The following is a 24,710-nucleotide window of genomic DNA, read 5'->3' on the forward strand; positions in this document are numbered from 1 at the left end:
ATCAATGTAGATTGTTAATAGCTGAGGTCCGAACACTGATCCTTGCAGCTCTCTACGAGTCACAGCCTGTCAACCTGAAAAAACCTGGTTGATGCCCACTCTCTGCCGCCTGTGCATTAACCAATCTTCTATCCATGCTAATATATTACCCCCATTCCCATGACCCCCCTCTTCCCCTCACTGATCTCAGTCAGAGCGGAAGTGGACCCTCCCTTCCACCTCCACCACCTCCCCTCCCCCCACCACCACCCACTCCCCACCACCTCCTCCTCCACCGCTCCCCCCACCCTCCCCACCACCACCAATCTCCGGCAGAGAGCTGTTGGACATTAGGCACCCATCTCCTCACTAACTGGAGCACCCAAATCGGACTTCTATGGAGTATGTCTGCTTCACGCTGCCTCTGGATGGGTGAAAACAGTGGTAAAGGGGGAAGGGCCAACAAAGTTGGGTGCACTGCCCATTAAGTCAATTTAAATGCCTGCACATGCATTTAAATCGTCGTCGTGTTTGTTTCGGGCATGGTCCCAACCACAACCATTTTCGGACCTTGGTAAAGGGGGAACCGGCAAGGAGGCAGGTTGGATTGGGCTAGTCACCTCATGCTTGACTTTGCCAAGTTTTTGCACCCTAAATCCAGTGCAACACAATGGTAAAATTGGACCCATGGTCCCACCAATACCCTGCATAACTGAAACATAACATCCTTACTTTATATTCAATTCCTCTTGTGATAAAGGATAGCATTCCAATGTCTTGGTGTGTCAATGTTCAGTTTGGTTACACACAGCAGCAGTATGCTTGTCTCAATCCCAGTCCATGGACTGTTGACATACATTGGCTTTCCACCACAGAAGGAGGCCATTCAGCCCATTGAGAGCATGCCCGCTCCATATACAGCAATCTAATCAGTCCTATTTCCCCCACTCTATCTCCATATCTCTGTGAGTTTAAATCCCTCAAGTGTCCCTATTCAGTTTCTTTTTGAAATTATTCACTGTCTCCACTTCCACCAGCCTCGTGTTCAGTAAGTTCCAGCTCATTACCACTCACATATCTTTACTATTGCTTTCTCCCATCTCACCCCCCGACAGAATAGGATCAGGCGAGGGAGGATCCAGTATGGAAATCTCCATTGACCTCGGGTGGGAATTTCCAGTCTTGCCCGAGCAAGGCCATAAAATCCAGCCCTGTGTGTTTTTACATCTCCTCTTTTAAATGCATCCCTATAGAGACCAATTATTGTTTAAAAAATAATAATTTCCAGTTGACTGGCCTGCAAGATTTCACATTTTCAAGCAACTTTTCTTGACTCAACCATTATTATTTTTAGTTCATGGGATGTCGGCATCACTGACAACATCTATTGCCTATCCGGAATTGTCTCGATGAGGAAGGTCAGTGAATTTGAGGTTGTCAGATATAAAGAATGTTTGTAAAGATATAAAAATATTGTAAAAAAAATGATAGTGAGAAATAAAACAGTGCATGGCCCCTTTAAAAGCTGTTTTTGGGTTCTGTGCTAAAACTCAGAGTACACACAGACTGCAGGGGACGACATTTATTTCAAAAGGACGAAGCATCAGGGTTGACTTGTTAACAGGCTTTTACATTCTGCCAGCTTATCTATTTAAAAAGGACCAACTATTAAGGGCCTATCAGATTTGAATCTGATATTGTTGCCAGCATCTAGCCTATCCTGGTGTGAGAAAATTGCGAGGAATTTGTAGGTATAAAGGTCAAAGCAACAGCCATTCCTAAGGAGAACATCCCCAGAGGCCAGGGCAATCAGTCAGAAAAGCCAGCATTCATCTCTAAGAACAGAGTTGAGGGGGTTGAGCTATGAGGAGAGGCTGAATAAACTAGGCTTGTACTCGTTAGAGTTTAGAAGAATGAGGGGAGATTTCATTGAGACGTATAAGATGATGAATGGGATGGATAGGATAGAGGTGGAGAGACTCTTCCCGCTCAGAAAGGACAGTAGGACTAGGGGGCACAGCTCAAGATAAAGGGGGGGTGGTTTAGAACGGAGTTGAGGAGGAACTTCTTCACTCAAAGGGTGGTGAATCTCTGGAATTCTCTGCCCGTTGAAGTGGTGGAGGCTGCCTCGCTAAATATTTTTAAGACGCGGGTTGATGGGTTTTTGATAAGAGAGGGGATTAAGGGTTATGGGGAGAGGGCGGGAAAGTGGAACTGAGCCACGACAGATCAGCCATGATCTTATTGAATGGCGGGGCAGGCTCGAAGGGCTAGATGGCCTACTCCTGCTCCTATTTCTTATGTTCTTATGAACAGCTCTCCACTGTGCCAAGTTTAAATATCTCTGAAGAGAATTAACCAGCTATCTAAGAGTCAGAAAGACCTGACAGACAGTGGACAACTACAGAAAAACTCCAAAAACTTCCAAATTCCATCAAGCCTGATTGCATGTTTTATTTGAGAGTGACTAAAATTCCATTATTATGTTTTTGGTAAGGAATGTTTCTATATTATTCGAACAGCATTTCAGTTGAATCGTACCTTAATTAACATGTTCCTTGTTTAGTTAAAGTTCCTGGTTATTTAAATAAACTATCGAGCTAATTATTCACTTAAAGCGAGTGTGAGGCCTTTATGTCAATGAACCTCTAAATGTTAATTAAGAACAGTTAACAGCTTCCCAAATAATTGTCGCAGGTAAAGAGGGTTAATCTCTGTGTTGTAACACTGGCTAGGCCAATTAGGAGTCACATGTAGGCCAGACCAGGAAAGGACCAGCATGGTCTCTAAGGGACCATGTATCTCATGTCCCTGAACCAAATGTGTTTTTACTGCAATCAACAATGGTTTCATTGTCATCATTAGAATTTTAATTCCAGGTTTTTTTTATTAATTTCAATTCCCCCTTCTGCCATGTTGGGATTTCAACCCAGGTCCCCAGACCATTATCATGAATCGCTGAATTACTAGTTTATCAACATCACTATGCCACCACCCCTCTGCTAAAAAAAGTTTCATTAATTAAACACTATTTCCATCTCATTGGGAGTTCATGCTTGAAAACCAAACAGAGTTTTGCCCTTTCTACTTTGAACTGCAATTGAAGAGTTCAATTTTGTTTTGTTATTCAGTCTCATAAGTGGACATTCAATCTCATAGAACCAATCCTATGTGTTTCACAGTTCCCAATGATTTAATTCTGTTATATTTCTTTCCCAATTCCTGTCTTCCATTGCAACGTCTTATTGTGGGGATTTTTAGAGTCCTAGAGATTTACAGCATGGAAACAGGTCTTTCTGCCCAACTTGTCCATTCCACCCTTTGTTTTAAATCACTAAATTAATCCCATTTGCTTGTGTTTGGCCCATATCTTTCTATATCCCTCTTACCCACGTAACTGTCTAAATTGTTTTTAAAAGACAACATTGTACCTGCCTCTAATTCTACATTTGGCAGCTTGTTCCAGACACTCCCCACGCTCTGTGTGAAAAAATTCCCCCTCTAGACCCATTTGTATCTCTCCCCTCTCACCTTAAATGCCCTCTAGTTTCAGACTCCCCCAAATTTGGGAAAATATGTTGATTATCTAGCTGATCTGTGCCCCTCATTATTTTGTAGACCTCTATAAGATCACCACTAAGGCTCCTACGCTCCAAGGAAAAAAGTCCCAATCTATCCAACCTCTCCTTATAACTCAAACCATCAAGCCCAGGTAGCATCCTAGTAAATCTTTTCTGCACTCTTTCTAGTTCAATAATATCCTTTCTATAATAGGGTGACCAGAAGTGCACACAAAATTCCAAGTGTGACCTGACCAATGTTTTGTACAACTTCAACAAGATGTCCCAAATCCTGTATTCAGTGTTCTGACCAATGAAACAAAGCATGCTGAATGCCTTCTTCACCATCCTGTCCACCTGTGACTCCACTTTCAAGGAGCTATAAACCTGTACCCGAGATCTTTTTGTACTATCCCCAACACGCTGCCATTAACTGAGTAAATCCTGCCCTGGTTCGATCTACAAAAATGCATCACCTCGCATTTATCTGAATTAAACTCCATCTGCTATTCAACAACCCAATGGTTCAATTGATCAAGATTCCACTGCAATCCCAGATAACCATCTTCACTGTCCACTATGCCACCAATCTTGACGTCATCTACAAACTGGCACCATGGTAGCACAGTGATTAGCACTGCTGCTTCACAGCTCCAGGGACCTGGGTTCGATTCCCGGCTCGGGTCACTGTCTGTGTGGAGTTTGCACATTCTCCTGGTGTCTCCGTGGGTTTCCTCTGGGTGCTCCGGATTCCTCCCACAGTCCAAAGATGTGCAGGTTAGGTTGATTGGCTATGCTAAGAAATTTCCACTTAGTGTCCAGGGATGTGTAGGTTAGAGGGATTAGTGGGTATAATATGTAGGGATATAGGGCTAGGGCCTGGGTGGGATTGTGTTCGGTGCAGACTCGATGGGTCGAAGGGCTTCTTTCTGCACTGTAGGGTTTCTATGCTCTATGTTTCTAACTTACTAACCATGCCTCCTAAATTCCCATCCAAATCATTAATATAAATGACAAATAACAGTGGAACCAGCACTGATGTCTGAAACCCACTGCTGGTCACAGACCTCTCGTTTGAAAAACCCCTACAACCACCCTCCTTCTGTCAAGAAGCCAATTCTGTATTGATTTGGCTACCTCACCCTGGATTCCGTGAGATTTAACTTCATGCGACAACCTTACAAACAGTATCTTGTCAAAGGCCTTTCTCAAGTCCCTGTAGACAACATCAACGGCACTGCCCTGTTCTACCTTCTTGATTATCCCTTCAAAAACCTCAATCAAATTTGAGATATGATCTTCCACTCACTAAGTCACGCTGACTGACCCTAATCAGTCCTTGTCTGTCTAATTGCCTGTTGATCCTGTCTCTCAGAATACTTTCTCACAGCTTTTTGGTTTGCTTTGATTTGATTTGATTTATTATTGTCACATGTGTTAGTCTAGAGTGAAAAGTATTGTTTCTTGCATGCTATACAGACAAAGCATACCGTTCATAGAGAAGGAACTGAGAGAGTGCAGAATGTAGTACAACAGTCATCCTTAGGGTGCAGAGAAAGATCAACTTAATGCAAGGTGGATCCATTTAAATGTCTGATAGCAGCAGGGATGAAGCTGTTCTTGAATTGGTTGGTATGTGACCTCAGACTTTTGGATCTTTTTCCTTACTGAAGAAGGTGGAAGACAACTTCTGGGATGGGTAGAGTCCTTAATTATGCCAAGACAGTAGGAAGTGTAGACAGGGTCAATGGATGGGAGGCTAATGGGTGCACCTTGCCCACTACAGATGTTAGGCTTGTAGTTCTCAGGCTTTTCCCTCTTCTTAAACAAAGGCCACCCTCCAATCGTCACCTGTGGCTATCAATGATATCTCTGCTAGGGACCTGCAATTTCCTCCCTAACCTCCCACAATGTCCTGGGATACACTTCATCAGGTCCTGGGGATTAATCCACCTTGATGCACTTTAAGACTTCCAGCACTTCCTTCTCTGTAATATGTACACTCCTCAAGACATCACTACTTAATTCCCCAAGTTCCCTAACATCCATGCCTTTCTCAACAGTAAACATTGATGAGAAATATTCATTTAGGATTTCACCCATGTCTTGTGGATATACACATAGATACCTTGTTAATCCCTAAGAGGCCCTACTCTCTCCGTTGTTACTCTTTTGCCCTTTATGTATGTGTAGAAGCTCTTTGGATTCTCCTTTGCCTTATCTGCCAAAAGAATCTCGTGTCCCCTTTTTGCTCTAGCTTCAGTTAGGTGAACCTTCCAACCTTGTTTAAACTCCTCACAAATTGAGTGTAAGCTCCATAAGGAGATTAACAATATTTTCTCTGCTTAAGGTGCAGCCTTGATTAACATCTGTCTCCGTTTTGAGCTCCAACTGCCAAATGGTTGCAGACTAGACAAAACCAAAACTACAACTGTACTTCTGTCTGTGATTTGTCTGGGTTTAAAGGGAAGCCTGTAACCTGATCTAAAAATTAGCTTCTCAACCCTCCTTTCCATAGCAATGGGAAATGCCGTGTATTCAAGTAGAAATGTTAATCAGTTATCTCTGATAACCACTGCTTTTACCTTCGAACAAAGATCCCAGCAGAACAGTTTATAACTTGATATTGACAGCACCTATATGGGTCTTAGGAGATGTAGGCCTGTATTTTTCACATGTCGGATGCATGTATTCGGCAGTTCCAGAAACAGAGATGAAACATGTTCCCACTGCAGATGTCCCTGGGGTGCAATTTCACGTTCGCTGGCAAATTAACAGGCAGCCAGCGTGAAATATGCTCTGTGAAAAGCTGAGTACAGCCCGAGAGGGCGGGTACTGATAAAAGGGAGAATGTGAGGTTGGCATTTCCAATGTGCCACTTCAGGGGCATCGCCACAAACTCTCAGTGAGCTGCTGATCCTGTGAAAAACAAATAGTGATGACAAAAGCTGCAAAGAGTGTCTGGATAGCACAATCAAACACAAATCTCAATCCCCAGACATATTTGAATTTTATTTCAGCTCTGGCACATTTCTCCCCGGATCAGGATTGAAGCTAAAATGTAAAGGCTGCCTGGTCAGTTTGTCCATCCATGAGCAGGTAGACCACGTAAAACTCTGTTCCACTGGCCCCTCAATGGACGAAAGTACCTGCTGGATTGTCAATGGGGACACTTCTGACCCTCACGTGTGCCCAGCCACTGAAATATTGCTCGAGTGCACAACGATGTTGGGACGCACGCCTGTCTTCTTCTCTGTGATTTCACACACTTCTGTGTTGGGTGCGCACCCACCTGAGCAACAAGTAATTCTGGCCTCAGGATCCTCTCATTCTGGAATTAGGAATAACTAACATTTTCCACAATTGTAAATATTTGACACCTCCTTTGGAACGCCATAATCTGAGTCTTCATTTGATTTTTCAGATTTAAACCAGCCAGATTTAGTGTCAGGTAGTTAGGCCCAATCTGCAGAACAGATGAAGTATTTCTTCAGAGCTGATGATATACTCTCAGATGAAAAGCAACAGGTTATCCTACTGACTGCTTCTGGACCAGCAGCTTTCACTATTATGCACAGTTTAATTTTCCCGGAAGCACTGGATACAAAATCCTCCTAGGGGTGGACGGACTTAGTAAAAGCTTTTCTGACCCTAAGCCACCTCTGATCCTGCAAAGGCCCTGGTTTTATTCGGCATTCCGAGAGACAGGGGAGTCACTAGTTTCCTGACAAGAATAAGGCAATTAGCAGAGGCTTACAAATTTGGGGTGACATTAAGTGAGACGTTCCAAGACCGATTGGCGTGAGGAATAAATAATATGGTCATACAGAAACATCTGTTGGCGGAGGCAAGCTGGACTGTAAACAGGTATTACAGCTGACTTTGTCTTTAGAAAAACTGGCAAGCGGAGTGCATGAGCTACAGGATATTCCGATGGATGTAGACACCAACACCACTGCAACTGGATTAGGGGACTACCACTATGGGGCTGGCCACTACATAGCAGTCCTCAGGAAACATTCGGATACAAGGGAGTCCAGGTCCGCCTACAGAACAGCCCTTCAGACCGAATTAAGCCCAGAACAACAGAAGTCACTGCAGAGCCCCACCCGACACGACATTGCAATGAATGCCAATGTCAGGAGGCTCAAAAGAAAAGCAAGGTTCCAAAACTGACATTTCTGAAAAGAACACATAGGCCGAGGGACAGGAGAATGCATAACCTGGAAGCTCTACCTACCCCCGACGAGGAACAGCTACTGTGCATAGCGATGACAAAATCAGAACCTATCAAATCGTCAGCAAGACTAAATGGACATCCAATTTTAATGGAGGTTGACACAGGCGCAGCTGTATCAGTCATAGGGGAAACAGTGTTTAACAAGATACTCACTGGACTCCAACCTTTAACCCTGACCAAAACATCGGCAAGGCTCAGGACCTATACAGGGGAACCAATGAAAATGATGGGTACAACCCATGGAAGGAGTCTCACAACACCAGGTTAATGTCCAACAGGTTTATTTGGTAGCAAAAGCCACTAATTTTCGGAGTTCTGTTGACAAACAGGGCATATAAAGCACAAACTCAATTTACAAAATATTGGTTGGAATGAGATTCTTTACAGGTAATCAAGTCTTAAAGGTACAGACAATGTGATTGGAGAAAGGGTTAAGCACAGGTTAAGGAGATGTGTATTGTCTCCAGCCGGGACAGTAAGTGAGAATTTGCAAGCCCAGGCAAGTCATGGGCTTACAGATAGTGTGACATGAAACCAAGATCCTGGTTGAGGCCATCCTCATGTGTGCAGAACTTGGTTATCAGTTTCTACTGAGTGATTCTGCGTTGTCGTGAGTCATGAAGGCCTCCTTGGAGAACAGATCCAAAGGTTAGAGGCTGAAGCTCGTGACCACTGAACCTCTCCAGCTACGTCGAGGGCATCCTGAAACCCATTGTACAAAGAACCCCAGCTTTTGTTGCAACACTACAGACTGCCTACAGAAACTCAGCACACATGGAGCAGTTGAATCAGGAGCACTCCTCGTCACCATGGATGTCTTAGCACTCTACACCAACATCCCCCATGACAATGGCACTGCTGCAACTGCCTCAGCACTCAATACTGACAACTGCCAATGTCTAGATGCAATTTTACAACTCATCCACTTCATCCTGGACCACAATGTCTTCACCTTCAACAACCAGCTCTTCATCCAGACACACAGAACAACCACAGGGACCAAATTTGTACCTCAGTAGGCCAACATCTTTACGCACAGGTTTGAAAAAAACCTCTTCACCACACAGGACCTTCAACTGATGCTATACATTTGATCCTTTGGACTCATGGCAAACAATCACTGAAACAACGATATGATGATATCAACAAATTCCATGCCACCATCAGACTCACCGTGGACTACTCTCCAGAATTGGTTGCATTCTTGGACACATGCATCTCCATTAAGTACGGTCACCTCAGCGCTTCACTGTACCGCATGTCCATAGATAACCTCACAGTGCTCCACTTCTCCAAATTCCTAATCACATTAAAGAAGCCATCCCCTATGGACAAGCCTTTCATTTACACAGGGTCTGCTCAGATGAGAGGGATCGCAACAGACACCTCCAGACGCTGAAAGATGCCCTCATAAGAATAGGATATGGCATTCAATCGACAGTTCAACGCGCCACAGCAAAAAACTGCCCCGACCTCCTCAGAAGACAAAAACGGCACACAGCGTACAGATTACCCTTCACTGTCCAGTACTTCCCTGGAGTGGAGAAGCTACGACATCTTCTCCAGCGCCTTCAACATGTCATCGATGAAGACAAACATCTTGCCAAGACCATCCTCACGCTCCCACTTCTTGCCTTCAAACAACCGCACAACCTCAAACAGACCATTGTCTGCAGCAAACTACCCAGCCTTCAGGAGAACAGTGACCACAACACCACACAACCCTGTCACAGCAACCTCTGCAAGACATGCTGGATCATCGACATGGATGCCATCACATCACGTGAGATCTACCATCCACCAGGTACACGGTACATACTCTTGCAACTTGGCCAACGTTGTCTACCTGATACGTTGCAGGAAAGGATGTCCCGAAGCATGGTACATTGGGGAGACCATGCAGACACTACGACAACAGATGAGTGAACACCGCTCGACAGTCATCAGACAGTAGTGTTCTCTTCCTGTTGGGGAACCCTTCAGCAGTCACGTGCATTCGGCTTCTGATCTTGGGTAAGCATTCTCCAAGGCAGCCTTCACAACATACGACAATGCTGAATTGCTGAGCAGAAACTGACAGCCAAGTTACGCATACATGAGGACGGCATTAATCGGGATCTTGGGTTCATGTCACACTATCTGTAACCCCCACAACTTGCCTGGGTTTGCAAAATCTCACTAACTCCTGGCTGGAGACAATACACATCTCTCCACTCACATTGTCTGTACCTTTAAGACTTGATTACCTGTAAAGACTCACATTCCAACCATTTATCTTGTAAATTGAGTTTGTGTCTATATGCCCTGTTTGTGAACACGATTCCCACTTCCCTGATGAAGGGGCAGTGCTTGTGTCTTGTGCTACCAAATAAACCCGTTGGACTTTAACCTGGTCCTGTGAGAGTTCTTACCGTGCTTTCCCCAATCCAATGCTGGCATCTCCACATCATACAACCCATGTGCCAGTTAATTATGGAAAATGATTTGTTAGGCTACCATTGATGTTAGTGGAAGGCTTGGAACCGAGCCTATTGGGATGAAATTAGCTGAAGGAGATCCAGTTAGATTGGGCAAATATTTATCAGCTGGAAAATGGTCGCCTGAGTGAAGTTCTGAGCAAATACCCGAAGGTTTCTTGGGGGCAGCTAGGAACAATTAAAGGAGCTAAAGTGAAATTACATGTTGACCTGGAGGCAGTCCCAAAATTTTGCAAGGCCCGGCAGTACCATTTGCTTTAAGGGAAAACGTCGATGCGGAAATGAAAAGATTGGAGCACGAAGGAATAATAAAACGGGTCCAGTTTTCAGAATGGGCAGCATCAGTAGTTCCTACCTTAAAGCCAGAAAGCTCAGTGTGTCATTGTGTCTGTTTGATTTCAAACAGATGGTAAATCGTTACTCTCAGCTGGATAAAAGCCTAATTCCCGGATCGAGGATCTTTACCCAAAGCTGGCAGGAGGACTCTTATTGAGAAAACTGGATATGAGTCACGCATACCTGCAGCTGGACAGAGATTCACAAAAATTTGCAGTAATAAACAGACCAAAAGACCTTTCTCAGTATAAAAAATTACCTTTCGGGATATCATCAACTTGTGCCATATTCCAGAGAACCATGAAGAGTGTACTACAGGGATTGCCACAGGTTGCCAGTTACCTGGACAATGTCCTCATTATCGGAAAAACAAGGGTGGAACACCTGCAGAGCCTGGAGGAAGTCCTTAGGAGATTTGCAGCCATGGGTGTGTGTTTGAAAAGAGAGAAATGTGTCTTTTTAGCGTTGCAAGTAACTTACCTGGGTTAAAAAGTAGAAAGGTCAGGCTTACATCCTCTGGAGGATTGGGTGCAAGCAATAAAAGAAGCTTTGGCCTTCACCACAATCCAGGAGTTACGGTCATTTTTAGGGCTGGTAACATATTACGAGAAATTCATACAGGATCCCCTTCACCAGTTACCTTAAAAGGGGCAAGCCTGGCAATGGTTGGCCCTCCAAGACTGGGCCTTCAAGAAAATTATCATCTCATCAGAAAATGTTTTAGCGCATTATCACCCCAAGAAAGAATTGGTGCTCACCTGCAATGTGTCCCCATATGGGGTTGGCGTATTCCTGGCACGTGGATGGCAAAACAGACAGGAGTGGCCAATAGCGTCTGCCTCCAGGACCCTGGCAATAGCAGAGCAAAGATACGCCCAAAGTGGAAAAGAAGATCTGGCTGTAATCTTCGCAGTAAAAAAATCCCACCAGGACCTATATCGGTGAAAATTCACGATCATCACTGATCACAAACCTTTGCTGAGCCTACTCAAGGAGGACAAAGTTCATAGCTTCAGCCCGGATCCAGCACTGGGCATTATTACTGGCAGCATATCAATACTGGCCGCGGACTTGAGTGGCAAACACCGATGCCCTAAGCACACTACCATTACCGGACACCCTGCCATTGGCACCCAGAGTAGAGGAAATGGTGATGACACTAAACCTCTTGGATACCCTCCCGGTGGCTGCACACAGCATACGCCAGTGGATACAAAAAGATCCTGTATTAGCAAAGGTAAAGCACCTGCTGCTAACAGAGAAGTTGGAAACACCAGTCCAGCCATAGTTCCACGCCGATTGGAGCAGAAAAGAGCAGGCCGTCTTATGGGCAGCACGGTAGCACAGCGGTTAGCACTGCTGCTTCACAGCTTCAGGGACCTGGGTTCGATTCCCAGCTGAGGTCACTGTCTGTGTGGAGTTTGCACATTCTCCTCGTGTCTGACTGGGTTTTCTCTGGGTGCTCTGGTTTCCTCCCACAGTGCAAAGATGTGTGGGTTAGGTTGATTGGCCATGCTAAAATTGCCCCTTAGTGTCCTGGGATGCTTAGGTTAGAGGGATTAGTGGGTAAAATGTGTAGGGATATAGGTGTAGGGCCTGGGTGGGTTTCTGGTCAGTGCAGACTCGATGGGCCGAAGGGCCTCTTTCTGCACTGTGGGGTTCTATGATTCTAAGATCACTGTGGAAGACAAGATACTGCTAGGGAGAGCAAGGGTCATAGTCCCAAGTCAGAGCCGTCAGGCTGTCTTGGCTCAACTCCACCATGGGCACCCCAGAATGTTCAAAATGAAGATGCTGGCCAGGATTTATGTCTGGTGGTCAGGTCTGGATACTGACATAGCAGAATTGGTGGGGTAGTGCCAGAAGTGACAACAGGGGCAGAAGGCGCCACCAGTAACCCGATACACCTGTGGGAATGGCCGTGTCAACCATGGTCGCGACTCCATGTCGATATTGCAGAACCTTTTATGGGGTCCATGTTTTTGGTAATAGTAGATGCCCATTCAAATGGTTATACTTCTATAAACTGAACTCGGAAAACATAACGCTAACCATTGAGAAACCGTGCACCTTGTTTGCAAGGCATGGGATCCCAGAGGTATTAGTTTCCGACAATGAATCAGTTTTCACCAGCCTAGTGTTCACACAATTCATGAATTGGAATGGGTTTCAGCACATCAGGACAGCACCTCATCACCCGGCATCAAATTGTGCGAGCGGAGAGATCAGTGCAGACCTTAAAAGCCGGGTTGAAAAAACAGCCAGTGACCTCATTAGAGACTAAACTCTCGTGCTGGCTATTCGACTATAGAACAACTCCACACACCACCGTGGGAATAACTTCAGCAGAATTACTGATGGGCAGACGATCCCACACCAGACTGAGCCTGCTATTTCCACACCTGGGAGGGAAAGTGGAAAAACACCAAGAAGCCCATTGCAGGAGCCATGACAACACTCACCAAGAGAGGCACTTAGAATCCAGCGACAAAGTCTGGGTAAGAAATTATGCAAATTGACCCACATGGATAATGGGAAAAGTCGAGTTCAGGATGGGATCAGTATGCTACCGGTGGGCGAGGCCGTCTTAAGGAAACACCTGGAGGGTCCGTGCCTCAAACTCATCATCCGTTCCTGAGCTGAGTCAGCCTTGCAGTCCTAGGGACGAGCAGAGTCCTTCTGGACAGGCCAGTACCTTCACTCTAGTAGTGAGGATCTGATCAGAGGTGGAAACAGGGAACGAAGCTGCAGCAGTTCCCTTACTATCAGAAGTGGAAGAGGAACCAGCCCTCTGGCGTTCGCTGCAGAAGAGACGGGTGCCCAACTGACACAGCCCGCTGATATCAAAGGCTGAACTGGAGGATCCAACACAGCACTGCAGTGGAGAAAAAGACCCCTGAAGAAAGTTAACCAAGAGGATTCCTCAGAGTTTGGGGGGGAAGGAGTGTGATGAGTTCAGTCAGGCTAATGAGGTTGGCTTACTAGAGCATGAACTCTCTGGGCCATTAATTAGGTCTCAATCATGGAGTCTCATGTTCCCTATTTAAAGCAGGGGTGTCAGCCTCTCTGCCTGCTGAAGCAGAAAGCATACAGGGAACACTCTGTTGTGTAGTATATCTTGCAAATAAAGGAACTTTTGGTGACAGGACACTCATCTCCGTGGATTTTTTACAACAACAGCTCCCTGAATTCTCAAATGGAGTAATCAGTGACAATCTTATATTTATAGTCTCTATTCCAGGCATGAAAGGATTGACATATGAGGAGAGATTAAACAGTTTGGATTCATACTCACTGGAGTTTAGAAGGCTGAGAGGGGATCTGATCAAGGTAATGCTAAAAGGGGTTGATAAAGTAAGCATGGACCAAATGTTTCCCCTTGTAGGGGTAATCTAAATCAAAAGGTCACAGGTATAGATTGAGAGGTGGTAGATTTAAAACTGAGATGAGGACGAACTGCTCCTTGCAGAGGATGATGAATTTGTGGAACTTGTTGCCCCAAAGCATGGTAGAGTCTGAATTATTAAATGGTTTCAAGAAGAGATAAATATGTTTCTGTGAAACAACAGGTTAAATGGACAGGCAAAGAGATGGATTTGAGACCAGGGAGAGATCAGCTATAATCTAATTGAATTGCTTACTTCTGCTCCTAATTCCTATATTCCTGTGTTCCGATTCTAGTCTCACCCATAAGTGGAAACATTTTCTGTTTGTCCACCCTATTAAACACTGTGAATTGCACTCCAAATGTGGTACAACTGAGGGATATGGAGATCAGAATTGTACACAGTGTTCCAAATGTTTCATAAAAGTTGCAATAATAATAATAATAAAAATAAGCAATGTTTCATAAAAGTTTAACATAACTTCTTTCATTTTCAATTACATTTCAACAAGTAAACTCCAGTGTGGGGTGATTCTTCCAGCCCACTATGCTGCTTTCGCGGAGGGTGTGTAGCAGGCTTCCTGCTGGGCACCATGACCTCCGAGTGTCTCCGACCACTGGATTTCAGGCATTGTCAGCTCTGTGCCAGAAATCAGTGGGGTGGTGTATAAATGATGCAAGTGATAATTTACATTTTATTATCGGGCCCAGGACTGAAGTCTCTGGGCCGTAATCCTCTCCACTGCCACCCCCAGCCAGAAGTGTTTCACTCCAATGGGGTTTATACCAGCTCCCCACCAGTGGGGAGGGCGTTGGGTTTAGGATCGGGGAGAGGGAAGGTGAAAGGAGGGGAGACCAAGGAGGCCCAGGTAGGGGTGGGTGTTGGAGCTGGCCCAGAGACATCAGGGAGGTCAGTGAGACCAGGGTGGGGGGAGGGCGGGTATTGATGTGGAGGTGGGGATGGGAATGGGGAGGGGAGGGAGGTGGGGGGGGATGGGGCTTTTGATGTGGAGGGGGGGATGGGGAGGGAGAGTGAGGTGGGGGGTATTGATGTGGAGGGGGGAATGGGGAGGGGGAGGGGGGTATTGATGGGGAGGGGGGAATTGGGAGGGGGAGGGAGGTGGGGGGTTTGATGTGGAGGGGGGAATGGGGAGAGGGAAGGAGGTGGGGTGGGTAGCAGGTCACGGGTCTGACCAGTGATCGAGCTGACCAGAGACTGACTGTGTGGGGCTCCTGTGCATGCACTGATCCTGGCACTGACAGACCAGTGCATGCACAGTGACCCACTCAGTGCTATGCTGTCGGTCTCTCCAGCAGGAAGAAGTCCCACCCACAGATTTCTAACGGGATTAATGCTGGGTCTCTCTGTGATGCACATTGTGGGAGATTAATTTTGAAAATCCTGCTGAAATAACCAGTGGAATTTACTCTGTTTTTACACAAATTCGGCACTTAGAATTTTGTTGGGAGAATCCCACCCGTTGTGTTTGAAAAGTTCACAGCCTTACTAACAAGCACTGGTGCATATAAAACTGTATCAGTCTCTCTTCTACCATTCCTTTCTACCAGCTCCCTCTGATTAAAGTTAAACTTATCATTTCAATTACACACCCATTCCGCTTATTTATCCACTACTTTGTGAGTGACTGGAGATTTACAGCAATGTTCCCCACATTCACACACACACATGCTGAAATACCAGAAACAATGTCAATGTAATTCTGGGTCTATCCCAATGTCGGAGGCTCCACAAACCTTAACTAAACACAGAATAGAGACAGAGGCTGCACTCCAGATAATACAGGCCCACTTACTGGAGTCACCAATGAGAATTCCCAGGCTACAATTCCAAAGCCTGAACAGTCACAGTGGTTCGCCCAGCTGCCAGTTCAATTCCGGACGCAGGCCACTGTCTTTGTGGAGTTTGCACATTCTCCCCATGTCTGCGTGGGTTTCCTCCGGATGCTCCGATTTCCTCCCACATTCCAAAGATGTGCAGGTTAGGTTGATTGGCCATGCTAAATTGCCCCTTAGTGTCAGGGGGATTAGCAGGATAAATACATGTGGTTACAGGGATCGGCTCTGGATGGGATTGTTGTCAGAACAGGCTCGATGGGCTAAGTGGCACCTTTCTGCACGGTAGCGATTCTATAAATTAATGTTTATGATTGTCGTGAAAGACTGTGTTACAATCTACATGCGTTCCATCCACCGTCATATTGACACATGTTACCTGTTTGATCCCAGAGCGATGAGACAAATAGTTAAACTGGCAGATGGAGGGTTGAGTGGGGTTCAGAGTTGTCTTGTGAGGTTCTGAAGCGGTTGTGAGGGTGCTGGATATTGAAGTGACTCACAAGGGCCGACATTCCTTCCTCATGTATCTTTTGTCTTTCAATCTGAATGTCAGAGCCTGTGACAGGAACAAAGATCAGCTATCAGATCACGGAGAACTGTAACATCACCCTGAGCTGCTCAGTGAACACAGGCGACTACACCAGCTTCAGTTGGTGGAGGGGACAAGAAGCATTGAGGAATGACAGCATCCATCATCTCTCTGAAAATGGACAGGAGTTACAGCTTCATTTCACAGCACAGATCGAGGACAATGTGTACAAGTGTGAGACCAGGAACCCAGTCAGTGAAGGCACTGCACACATCAAACTGAGTGATATCTGTAATGTAACTAAACACGGTGAGTGTCACAAATAAACTGGCAATTAGTTATTACACAGTCAAGTGTTTGATGTGGACAATGTAGAGAAAGATTTACTCTGTTTCTAAACGATGCTAGATCTCTTTGGGAAAGTTTGAAGGGGATAATATCAAGGAATTATACTTTGTATCTGACTCCATGTTTTACCTCTTCTGGGAGTGTTTGATGGAACAGTGAGAGGGAGCTTTAATCTGCAATAACCCCGTGCTGTACCTGTCCTGGGAGTGTTTGATGGGAACAGTGTAGAGGGAGATTTACTCTGTATCTAACCCCGTGCTGTACCTGCCCTGGGAGTGTTTGATGGGGACAGTGTAGAGGGAGATTTACTCTGTATCTAACCCCGTGCTGTACCTGTCCTGGGAGTGTTTGATGAGGACAGTGTAGAGGGAGATTTACTCTGTATCTAACCCCGTGCTGTACCTGTCCTGGGAGTGTCCTGAGGCTTGGTACATTGGGGAGACCATGCAGACATTACGACAGTGGATGAATGAACACCGCTCGACAATCACCAGGCAAGACTGTTCTAGGGGGACTAGGGGGCTAGGAATAGGACTAGGGGGCACAGCCTCAAGATAAAGTGGGGGCGGTTTAGAATGGAGTTGAGGAGGAACTTCTTCACTCAAAGGGTGGTGAATCTCTGGAATTCTCTGCCCGTTGAAGTGGTGGAGGCTGCCTCGCTAAATATTTTTAAGACGCGGGTTGATGGGTTCTTGATAAGAGAGGGGATTAAGGGTTATGGGGAGAGGGCGGGAAAGTGGAACTGAGCAGCGACAGATCAGCCATGATCTTATTGAATGGCGGGGCAGGCTCGAAGGGCTAGATGGCCTACTCCTGCTCCTATTTCTTATGTTCTTATGTTCTTTCTGTTGGGTAACACCTCAGCGGTCACGGGTATTCGGCCTCTGACCTTCGGGTGAGCATTCTCCAAGGCGGCCTTCACGACACACTACAGCACAGAGTCGCTGATCAGAGACTGTTAGCTAAGTTCCGCACACATGAGGATGGCCACAATCGGGATCTTGGGTTCATGTCACACTATTTGTAACCCCCACACCTTGCCTGGACTTGCAAAATCTCACTAACTTTCTTGCCTGGAAACAATACACATCCTTTTAACCTGTGTTAAAGCTCTCTCCACTCACATTATCTGTACTTTTAAGAATTGATTAGCTGTAAAGACTCATATTCCAATCATTACTCATGTAAATTGAGTTAGTGCCTTTGTGTCCTGTTTGTGATCAGAACTTCCATCCACCTGATGAAGGAATAGTGTGTTCCAAAAGCTTGTGGCATTTGCTACAAAGAAACCTGTTGGACTTTAAGCTGGTGTTGTGAGACTTTCAGCTTTTACTCAGTCCAATATCGGCATCTCCACATCGTGTTTGATGGGGACAGTGTAGAGGGATCTTTACTCTGTATCTAACCCCGTGCTGCACCTGTCCTGGGAGTGTTTGATGGGGACAGTGTAGAGGGAGCTTTACTCTGTATCTAACCCCGTGCTGTACCTGTCCTGAGAGTGTTTGATGGGGACAGTGTAGAGGGAGCTTTACTCTGTATCTAACCTCGTGCTGTACCTGTCCTGGGAGTGTTTGATGGGGACAGTGTAGAGGGAGCTTTAGTCTGTATCTAACCTCGTGCTGTACGTGTCCTGATAGTGTTTGATGGGAATAGGGTAGAGGGAGCTTTACTCTGTATCACACACTCTACTTTTCGTGTCCCGGCAATGTTTGGACGGACAAAGTAGAATGATATCATTAAAATGATAGATCTGTTCTTGTACAAGTTGCTGCATGAGGGTTCTTGAGTGACATTGTAAGTGAGCTACATTATCATCAGAAGTCCAATCAGTATCACAGGGTGCTGGGGGAGAGGGGTTACTGAGTGACAGTGTGAGGGAGGTGGATTAACATCAGTAGAGATCCAGTCAGTAATACAGGGTGCTGGGGGAGAGGGGTTACTGAATGACAGTATGAGGGAGGTGGATTAACATCAGCAGAGATCCAGTCAGTGACACAAGTTGCTGGGGGAGAGGGGTTACTGACTGACAGTATGAAAGACCTGGATTGACATCAGTAAAGATACAGTCAGTAACACTGAAAGCAGAGGTAGAGGGATTACAGACATTTTGAGGGAACTGAATTAACACCCACCCTGGTTGACAAGGCTTTCACCTGTGCCTGAACCATCCCCTAGGCCACTGCTGTCGCTCCCTCCCCTTCCAGAACCAGGATAGGGTACCTCTTGTCCTCAGTTTGCACCCCACCAGCCTTCACATTCAAAGGATCATCCTCCGCCACTTCCACCAACATCAGCATGATGCCACCACTCAATACATCTTCTCCTCACTCCCCCTGTCAGCTTTCCACAGGGATCCGTTCTCTCCGGGACACATCGATCCACTACTTCATCATATCCAACACCTCACCCCCTGCCCACGGCATCTTCCTATGCAAGTGTAGAAGGTTAACACCTCCCCCTTTACCTTCCCCCTGCTCGTCACCCAGGACCTAAACACTCGTTTCAGATGAAGCAGCACTTCACAAGCATCTCCTTCAGTCTGATCTATTGCATTCACTGCTCCAATGTGGTCTACTCTACATCAGAGAGACAATACATAGACTGGGTGACCACTCTGCTGAACACATTCAGTCTGTCCACAAGCAGGACTGAGACCTTCCTGTAGCTTGTCACTCCGTGATGTGGATGTGCCGGCGTTGGACGGGGGTAAACACAGTAAAAAGTCTGACAACACCAGGTTTTAGTCCAACCGATTTATTTGACAGTAAACTCACAATCTTTCGAGGGGACTCCCTCTTCGTCAGGTGAATGGAGAGTTCTGGCCTCATCTGTCTGTGCTTTATATGCTCTGTCCGAGGCCAGAACTCTCCATTCACCTGACGAAGAGGGAGTCCCCTCGAAAGCTTGTGAGTTTACTGTCAAATAAATCGGTTGGACTAAAACCTGGTGTTGTCAGGCTTTTTACTGTGCTTGTCACGTGAACACACCACCCTGCTGTCCTGTCCACATGTCCGTTCTTGGCCTTTTGCAATGTTCTAGTGAGTTCAATGCAGACTGGAGGAACAGCACCTCCGATTGGGCACTTGACAGCCTTCCACACTGAACATTAGGTTCAACATTGACGGCATGAACTTTCCCCTTCACTTTCACCCTGTTTCCAATTATTTTATTTCATTTTTTCTTTTTGCCTCGCTCATCCATTTTTATCATCCTTCCCTCTCACTTCTGTACTGCCTTTCGCACATTCTGATTGCTTAATGGACACTTTCAGCACCTTCCCAGCCTTCTTCATCATCATTTACATTTCCTTTGTCCAATTAGAGATCCCCTTGACCCTCATCGTATAAATCTCTTCTGACTTTCTTTGCTCTTTGTTCTGATGAAGAGTCATCTACACTCAAAACATTGGCTCTATTCTCTCTCCAAAGATGCTGTCAGATTGCTGAGATTTTCCAGCATTGTCTGTTTTTGTTAGCATCAGTAGTGATACAGTCAGTAACATGGTGCTGGGGGAGAGGGGTTTCTGAGTGATAGTGTGAAGGAACTTGATAAACATCAGTAGAGATGTAGTGAGTAAGACAGTGTATTGGGGGAGAGTGGTTACTGCATGACAGTGTGAGAGAGCTAGATTATCATTAGTAGAGATACAGTCAACAACACAGAGTACTGGAGCATAGTGGTTATTGAGTGCCAGTGAGGGATCTGCATTAATATCAATAAGGATACCATCAGACATACAGAGGGAGTGGTGACCGATGGCGCACATGAGTTGGATCAACATCAGTAAAGATACTGTCACTAAAACAGTGTATTGGTGGAGAGAGGTTACTGAGTGACAGTGTGAGGGAGCTGGATTCATATCAGTAGAGATACAGTCAGTAACACAGGGTTTTTGGGAGAGTCGTTACTGAGTGACAGTATGTGGGATATGGCTGAAGAGTGGAACATGTGCTGCTGTGTTTGATTGATGATTGTTTTGATGCTGTTGGAAAATCTATCTTTCTATTTTGCAGAGCAAGGAACAGCAAAGAACCATTTAACATATTTACGGGCTGGAATCATGATCCTCTTCATGATCATCTGTGCGCTGATTATATGGATAATTAATAAAAGGAAAAAGCGCGTGGCAAATGTAGGCAAGTTGCACAAACACATGCATGTGTATAAGGAGCTCATGGTACTCATGGCACAGTGGTTAGCATCGCTGTCTCACAGCATCAGAGACCTGTGTTTGATCACTGAGTTGGGTCACTGTCTGTGTGGAGTTTACACGTTCTCCCCGTGTCTGCGTGGGCTTCCTCCGGTGCTCTGTTTCCTCCTATAGTCTGAAAGACATGCTGGTTGGGTGCATTGGCCATGCTAAATTGTCCCTCAGTGTAGCCGAACAAGTGCCGGAGCATGGAGACTGAGGGATTTTCACAGTAACTTCACTGCAGTGTTAATGTAAGCCTACTGGCGACACTAATAAATAATTAAATAATACATGTGTGTGTGGATCAGGTGGAATGTAGGTAAAGGGGCAGGGCTGACTAAAATGGATGAAACTGTGAAGGTGGAGTGAGGGGAAGGGTCTGGTTTGGGAGCAGAATTAAGGGAAAGAATCAGAGAATCCCTACAGTGCAGTGACAGCACTGACAAGAATCCCACCCAGGCCCAAAACCCATAACCCCATGTATTTACCCCGTTAATCCCCCAACACTAAGGGTCAATTTAGCATGGCCAATCAACCGAACCCACACATCTTTATATTGTGGGAGGAAACCGGAGCACCTGGAGGAGACCCACGCAGGCAGAGGGCAGGGACAGGAGGAGGGGGATGGTGTGATAGGGAAGTGAAAGAGTGAACATGGCTGAATACAGAGGTAGTGAAAGGATTGTGAGGAAAGGCAAGAGACAAGGTGCAAAGGGGAGGGGCAGGGGAGGAGAAGGTAGGGCATGAGGGGGCAGGGGAGCAGTAAGCATGGAAGCAAGGGACAAAGGAGGAAGGGGAGGTGGAAGCTTGGGAAGGGAGGGAAGAAGTGGACATCCCTGGAGGGGGCCAGGAAGGAGGGGACAAGAGAGGAGGCAAGAGGCGGCTGGACATTTCTCGATTCGATGCCATGAAGAAAGGAGAGGTGATGCACTGCATGAATTGTGGGGCAGGAGAGGAGAGGACAGGAAAGGAAGGGGCAACTCAGAGGGAAAGGGGGGAAGGGGCAGGGGGTGAAGGGCTGGGAGGGGGAGGAGGGTCAGCAGAGAGCGGAGAGGGTCAGGGAGGAGGGGCCAGTAGGAGGGGTGGGGGGGGACAAGGAGGGCTGGGCGAATGAAGGAGTGGCCGGAGAGGAGGTGGGAAGCAGGAGGGTCACGGAGGAGAGGTGAAGGTGAGGAGGAGTGGGGGAGAAAGGAAGAGCTGCGGAGGAGGTTCACGTGGAGCCCAGGGAGGAGTGGCTGGGGGGAGGACGGACAGGAGGAGGAAGTGTTTGGGAGGAGAGGCTGATGAGAGGAACATGTATGATGAGGTTGCATTGATAAATCCCCACGTCACTCACTGTTGTCCATTCTTCCCTTTCAAAGGTTCGAATGGGCAGGATTACACGGATAATACGCTGACTATTTATCCTGAAGTGCAGCGAGTGAATAGACCTCAAGAGAAACGCCCTTCACCAGAAGGAAATGAGATGGTAATGGAAAATAGGACAGAGGTTCCACCCCCAGAGCCTGTCCATTCCCTGGATCCCTGATTCTCACTACATCTCCTGACATTACCCCACCTGCTGAACTCAAATACACACACAGCAAGATCCCAGTGTTCAATGAGAACACCAGCTGCCTCATTTTTCAAAATAACCTCCACCACTGATAATAGTGAAGGTGGTGGTTTCATGGGGATATCAAAACCTCCAAATCCCATCCCAAGTCTCTCAGGCACACACACATCATTCTGATCAGAATAGCATTCGACAATTCCTTCACTGTCACTAAGTCAAATTCCCTCCGAAACAGCACTGGGGTTGTTCAATGGCATTTACATCGCTGAATCTCCCACTACCAACATCCTGGGGATTATCATTGACCCGAAACTGAACTGAGCTAGCCGTATAAGTACTAAGGCTACAAGAACAGGCTGGAGGCTTAGATTCCTGCAGCAGTAACTCACCTCCTGACCCCTTAAAACCTGTCCACCATCTACAAGGCACAAGTCAGGAATGTGATGGAATACTCCCCACTTGCCTGGATAATGCAGCTCCAACAACACTCAAGAAGCTCGACACCATCCAGGATAAAGCAACCCCACTTGATTGCTATCCCTTCCACAAAAGTGCACTCCCTCCACTGCCGAGACACAGTGGCAGCCGTGTGTACCATCTACAAAGTGCACTGCAGGATCTCACCAAGGTTCCTTACACAGCACCTTCCAAACCCACACCCACTACCTTCGAGAAGGACAAGAGCAGCAGATACCTGGGAACACCAGCACCTGGAGATTCCCCTCCAAGTCACTCACCATGAAATATATCACCACCCCTTCATTGTTGCTGGATCAATATCCTAGAACACCCTCCCTAACAATGTACCTACACCTCAGGGACTAAAGTGGTTCAAGAAAGCAGTTCACCACCACCTTCTCAAGGGGTAATTAGGGATGGGCAATGAATGCTGGCCTAGCCCACATCCTCTGAACAATTGTTAAAAATCTGTAATCAGAATCTGCCCAAAAGTGGGAGAAAGCTGGTGTGAAACTTGTAATTACACAGCTGGCTTTCCTCATTGTATTGAACAACACAGCAATATCAAAGGGGAAGCAAGAACCAGGCAGTCACCTGGAGGGGAGTTGGGTGCAAAACAAATGGCAAGGCCAGGAATATTGAGATCTCCAATCTCTCGTTAAAGTAAAAGGAGCCCCTCCCCACTGAGATCAGAGTGACCCACCCACCCCTAGGACAAGCAATGCCACATTCCACCTCCCCCTTCCTCCACAACCATCAGGACACACCGCAGTACCCTCCCCCCTCTGCCCTCCCCACAAGGTGTCAGTGTGCTCCCATCCCAGCCCCCGTGCCACTCTTACCACCTGGGGGCACTAGTTAACTTTGGATAAATGATGAACTGACAAGGACCAGGGCCTTGGTCATCACGACTGTTTTTTGATTTAGAAAACCAGCAGTGATTAGCGCTGACATGTCGTCACACCAGTTGGGTGGGAAGTTACAATGAGGACAGAAATAGCAGCAATAGGCCCACAAGTTATATTATAATGTACTATAATATATGCTAATGAGGCTCACACCCTTCCGAGGCGTGAACTTGATCGTGCCATTAGAGAGGATGAGGTAAGATCTCACTCTGAGATCTCTCTGGCATAAATCCCGTTTTTGACCTATCGCTGAGATTTAACGGCCATTAGTGCACACGAATAACGGGGCCATTTGATTTTGCTCACTACTTCTTTCAAAAAGACTTTTCTGCTTTCTCCTTAGGTTCCAAAGCCGGCAGAGAGCTCGGAATACCACTCATGATCTACAATACAATCCAAGAACCCCTGGGGTACAGTATTCCAAAGATTCACAACCTTCTGAGTGACAAAATTGCTCCTCATCTCAGTCCTAAATGACAATCTCCTTTGAGACCATCTCATTATGTTACATAGAAACTAGAAGCAGGAAGAGGCCATTCAGCCCTTTGAGCCTCTTCCACCATTCATTTTGATCATGATTGATCATCGAGTTCGATATTCTGTTTCCCACACCCTCCCCCGTTCCTCCCTATCCCATGATCCCTTTATCCCCTGAGAGCTATATATAATTTCTTCTTGAAATCAGACAATATTTTGGCCTCAGCTACATTCTGTATGAATTCCACACATTCACCACCCTCTGGGTGATGAAATTTCTCCCCACCCCAGTTCTAAAATGTTTATCCCTTATCCTCAAAGTATGAGCCCCTAGTTCTTTACTCCCTCATCATTGGGAACATTCTTTCTGAATCTGCCCTGTCCAACCCTGTTAGAATTTTCTAAGTT

General features: G+C 46.2%; 1 protein-coding gene across 1 annotated transcript in view; it reads left to right on the forward strand.

Moving 5' to 3' along the window:
* Window positions 1–24,207, forward strand: part of LOC145351321 (SLAM family member 8-like) — a 35,844-nt gene extending 11,637 nt beyond the window's left edge. Inside the window, exons 4-6 of the mRNA XM_080200943.1 lie at window positions 16,388–16,672; window positions 22,265–22,371; window positions 24,169–24,207. Coding sequence (XP_080057069.1) covers window positions 16,388–16,672; window positions 22,265–22,371; window positions 24,169–24,207 — 431 coding nt within the window. The remainder of the gene's footprint in view (window positions 1–16,387; window positions 16,673–22,264; window positions 22,372–24,168) is intronic.
* The last annotated feature ends 503 nt before the right edge of the window (window positions 24,208–24,710 follow it).

This window comes from Carcharhinus amblyrhynchos, chromosome 13 (assembly GCF_965287045.1).
Source record: "Carcharhinus amblyrhynchos chromosome 13, sCarAmb.v2.hapA, whole genome shotgun sequence".
NCBI lineage: Eukaryota > Metazoa > Chordata > Chondrichthyes > Carcharhiniformes > Carcharhinidae > Carcharhinus > Carcharhinus amblyrhynchos.